At 47.5% G+C, this 5,000-nt stretch overlaps 2 protein-coding genes across 6 annotated transcripts in view; one reads left to right on the top strand and one right to left on the bottom strand.

Annotated features, from left to right (window-relative positions):
- Positions 1–5,000, bottom strand: part of LOC123516867 — a 130,325-nt gene that overhangs the window by 88,603 nt on the left and 36,722 nt on the right. The gene's annotated exons all lie outside the window — the stretch shown is intronic.
- LOC123516860 (allene oxide synthase-lipoxygenase protein-like) overlaps positions 1–5,000 on the top strand; it is a 96,719-nt gene that overhangs the window by 47,784 nt on the left and 43,935 nt on the right. The window contains exon 1 of one of the 5 annotated variants that reach the window (XM_045276569.1): positions 3,051–4,062. The exons of the other annotated variants lie outside the window; for them this stretch is intronic. Coding sequence (XP_045132504.1) covers positions 3,517–4,062 — 546 coding nt within the window. The 5' untranslated portion in view covers positions 3,051–3,516. Of the gene's footprint in view, positions 1–3,050; positions 4,063–5,000 lie in introns of those variants that run through there. 5 annotated transcript variants of the gene reach the window in all.

Below are 5,000 nucleotides of genomic sequence, written 5' to 3' on the forward strand. Positions count from 1 at the left end.
TTAGCCAACCAAAAATCTGGGCCAAATGTTAGCTGTCTATAGATTTAACACATTACAAGTAGCGATTTCCCAAACTCTTTTGTCAGAATAAGATGAATAAATGAGAAATTGAAGTGGAAGAGAATTTAGACACGAAACTTAGTCCCTTCAACCATAAAACAATCACTTCTTGGAGGGAATGGATTTTAATGGCTCTTTGTATGGTGAATGAAGACGAGAATTATAAACACTCGGGGGTCAATTACCATTCACTATCCTTAGAATCACTTAACTCTTTCACTGACACACGAAAAAATGACCAGCAAAGGGTTAAAACGTTTCAGTGTCTTATATCGAGAGAGAGAGAGAGAGAGAGAGAGAGAGAGAGAGAGAGAGAGAGAGAGAGAGAGAGAGAGAGAGAGAGAGAGAGTCGTGTACGAAGATAGGCATCAAGAAATTCACAGTTTTTTCATTGGGTTTCTTTTCACGTAAATGTTATGTTTTCATTATCTCGAAGCTCCGAATTATTTATTTCACTAAACTAATTCTCTCTCTCTCTCTCTCTCTCTCTCTCTCTCTCTCTCTCTCTCTCTCAACTGGGCAATAATGTGATTTTTCGGGTTTGTTTTTTGTTATTTCAGTGTGTTTTATTTTCTAAGTGATGGTTGAACAATAATTCTACATGATCGATGGGGAGAAATACTCATAAACCCACCAACAATTTGATGAACACTGAACTTTCAAGAAATCGGCAATCCAATCCACCTCTAAAACAGCACATCGAAGCACATCTATCGTCTTCATTACTGTAAACAAATATTCCTTAGTTTTCATATCTTCAATAATTGTGTGAGGTCACCTTCTCTACCAAACCTCCATCTGACTTGACCTGACCTCACTTGATCTTTCTCTTCGCAGTCCCAGGTCACTCCTGCTGGCACACTCACCTGTCAGAAAGAGACAAATTTATAGGGGTTAGATAATCAGGTGAAGCTCTTAGCCTTATGCTTTTCAATACTGGGACACATTTTCACCCTGAGATTTGTGTACGATTAGGCCATTTTATTTACATTAGGAAGGATTTTTGGAGGGCAGAAGATTAATGGTCACAGTTTTCACTATTTCAATCCCCCCCCATGAGTTTCTGAAGCTGCATAAAATAACCAAATAGCAAGCAGAAGGAATATGGAAAAGCGTCATGGTACTGAAGGAGGTTAAACTCTCCATCTGCAGATAACAATGATCCACGGATGTTTGCGAGTAAATGATACAATTTTCTATATTACATTTTCTCTTTTTAAGGAAGCCATTGTATATAGACTATAGACTGTATGGACCATAGATTCCGACACACACACACACACACACACACACACACACACACACACACACACACACACACGCTCGACTCACAATCGAGAGGGCCGGGTTCGAGTCCCAAAGCGGCGAGGCAAATGGGCAAGCCTCTTAATGTGTGGCCCCTGTTCACCTAGCAGTAAATAGGTACGGGGTGTAACTCGAAGGGTTGTGGCCTCGCTTTCCCGGTGTGTGGAGTGTGTTGTGGTCTCAGTCCTACCCGAAGATCGATCTATGAGCTCTGAGCTCGCTCCATAATGGGGAAGACTGGCTGAGTGACTAGTAGACAACCGAGGTAAATTACACACACACACACACACACACACACACACTTTTCTCAAGTATGGATAAGTGTTGGATAAAGAAACGTGTGTGTGTGTGTGTGTGTGTGTGTGTGTGTGTGTGTGTGTGTGTGTGTGTGTGTGTGTGTGTGTGTGTGTGTGTGTGTGTGTGTGTGTTGAAATAAAAAAATAAAACTAAATAGAGTAAAGATGAAGAAAAAAAAAACGCAATAAACAAACAACAACAAAAACAACAACAACACAGACAAGCAGAAGAGAAAAACATGACCGAACAACATACAGTAATAGAGGAGGGAGTGCAGGAGTGGAGGGAGGGAAGAATTCACGGGTAGGAGTGGAGAGAAGGAGAGAACGAAGGAAGAAGGGAGAGAAGGAGAAGAACCATAGATACAGGGTTATGTAAGGCAGGAAATGACTGAGATAGAGGGAAGTAGAGAATGGATTAGATCACTCTTAAAAGAATTGGATAAGGAAATTCTCTCTCCCTGTGTGTGTGTGTGTGTGTGTGTGTGTGTGTGTGTGTGTGTGTGTGTGTGTGTGTGTGTGTGTGTGTGTGTGTGTGTGTGTGTGTGTCTGTAATTGCATTATTTATTGGTGTAATTATCTCCCTTCTCTATTCCCTCTCCCTCTCCCTCTATATCTTTCCATCTTCTTGTCCCTCTCCCTTTCTTCTTCCTCCTTCTCCCTCTATCTCCCTATCCTTCTCCCTCTCCATCTCCCTCTCCCTCTATTTCTCTCCCTATCCCTCTCCCTTCTCCCTCTTCATCTCCCTCTCCCTTTCTCCCTTCCCCCTTTTATATTTCATATTTTTCCCGCACACAAACGCAAACACGCCCATCCACACGCCACGCCCACCCCCACGCCCACTCAGACATCCACCTACACTTCCAACAAGTACACACTTACACAAGCACCCTCTCACACCCACGCTTAAAGCTCTCACCTAATATGGTTACTTTTTGTGATCGTCCGGAAGAGCTTAGGGGTGTGTGTGTGTGTGTGTGTGTGTGTGTGTGTGTGTGTGTGTGTGTGTGTGTGTGTGTGTGTGTGTGTGTGTGTGTGTGTGTGTGTGTGTATGAATCAAATATTATAATAATTTTAGAATCATTTACTTGTTTATATCACATCAACTTGGAGGAGGAGGAGGAGGAGGAGGAGGAGGAGGAGGAGGAGGAGGAGGAGGAGGAGGAGGAGGAGGAGGAGGAGGAGGAGGAGGAGGAGGAGGAGGAGGAGGAGAGAGAGAGAGAGAGAGAGAGAGAGAGAGAGAGAGAGAGAGAGAGAGAGAGAGAGAGAGAGAGAGAGAGAGAGAGAGAGAGAGAGAGAGAGAGAGAGAGAGCAAACAAAAAGACAATGGCAATAGAAGTGGTGATGGTGATAGCGGTCTCCAATATATACACGCTGGCCACTTACGTTCATCGTCAAGGGCATCAGCAAGAAGCTTCCTGCGTGCAGGGGAGGTGAAGGGGAGGGATGGCTATGGAGAGTGAACCGCCGCCCACTGTTATCACTGTTGTCTAGAGGCGGCTGTCTCATACCTCGCCTCCTCTGTAAAATCTGTAGATGGCCACACCGATCCGGGAGGGAACCATGAGGAAGGAGATGGGATGGAGGAAGGGAATGTGAGAGAGTAGAGGTATACTGGGGATGCCAGATTTAACAAGGTTCCGTTACTGCCTTAGCGCTGCCCAGCACGGCGCTGCTGCCTCAGTGAGTGTCTGTTTTCGACACGGACCGGAGGTCCCAACCTTGCCTCGTTGAGCCACCACCACACTACTACGTACCACTCTCGCCGCTCGGTACAGACGCAACGCACTCTCTTCCTCGTCATTCACTTGTGCATCGTCAAGTCTTCACCCATTATAACGTGCATCAGTCCACCATGAAGAGCCCCTTTGCGCGTCGCCGCGCGCCTGCCTGCCAGGGGTGTGAGGTTCAGCCACAACCAAAAGACAGTGCCGCCGACGTGATGATCACTGTGGTGACAGGAGACCGTCGAGGAGCGGGCACTGACTCCAAGGTGTTTATCATACTGCATGACGACCAGGGTCGCGCCTCATCCACGTTGCGTCTCACCAACCGCATGATCACAAATTGCCGCGGTCAAACCTGCACCTTCAAGCGGTACAGCGGCCTGCCAGACCTCCGTAATGTCACCGCCATAGAGTTGTGGCTCGAGAAATTCGGCGTTGGTGCCGCTTGGTTCGTGGATCGCCTGGTAGTTACGGTGATGGGCAGCGATAACAAGGCGGTGTTCCCGGTGTTGCGCTGGGTGAAGCCCAGTCCACACCACCTCACCCTCACCGTCAACGACTGCCTCTTGCCACAAGATACGCCTGAGAAGCTCCTAACACAGCGCATGCATGACATCGGCCAAAAGAAGGAAGTGTACAGATACACCCAAAACGTGAAAGACGGACCAACACAGGTGAGTACCCCCAGACTCCAGCCACTGCCCAACACATTTCTCCCAGTAACTGCCCTACACAAGTGCCCTCCTCCCTCTCAATTCCACAGCAGGTGTCCACCACTGCCCCATACAGGTGCCCACAATTACCCTACAAAGGTGTCTGCCACTGTCACCTTCAGTGTTCCTCCGTCGTATCCCATACAGGTGATGGTGGCAATCTCCGTGAGTGGCAGAACATCCGCCCTCCAACACGGCCATTGTAAACAGGTCAGCGAGGACAAAAATCCCCTTTGCCTCTATATCCCTTAAGTGTCTGCCACTGTCACCTTCAGTGTTCCTCCGTCGTATCCCATACAGGTGATGGTGGCAATCCCCGTGAGTGGCAGAACATCCGCCCTCCAACACGGCCATTGTAAACAGGTCAGCGAGGACAAAAATCCCCTTTGCCTCTATATCCCTTAACCCTAACCAAGACCTGGCACTGACTTGAATGAACACCCGTGCTAAAAGAGGCAACATCTCTGGGGCACCTCTGGCACTGATCCACACAACAGATGTACCAACCAACCCAAAACAACGACGCTCATCTCTTCCCACTCATAACACCCATCAGTCACCACCACCACCACCACCACCACCACCACCACCACCACAACTACCACTACATACAAAACTTGGTGCTTCAGGTAGCGACACGAATACAGAATGATGCTAATTAAACACACACACACACACACACACACACACACACACACACACACACACACACACACACACACACGACTGTCACGATGCCAAGCGAGACAAGTTGCGTGTTGAGAGAGAGAGAGAGAGAGAGAGAGAGAGAGAGAGAGAGAGAGAGAGAGAGAGAGAGAGAGAGAGAGAGAGAGAGAGAGAGAGAGAGAGAGAGAGAGAGAGAGAGAGAGAGAGAGAGAGAGAGAGAATGCAAAATACAT

Source organism: Portunus trituberculatus, chromosome 41 (assembly GCF_017591435.1).
Source record: "Portunus trituberculatus isolate SZX2019 chromosome 41, ASM1759143v1, whole genome shotgun sequence".
Taxonomy (NCBI): domain Eukaryota; kingdom Metazoa; phylum Arthropoda; class Malacostraca; order Decapoda; family Portunidae; genus Portunus; species Portunus trituberculatus.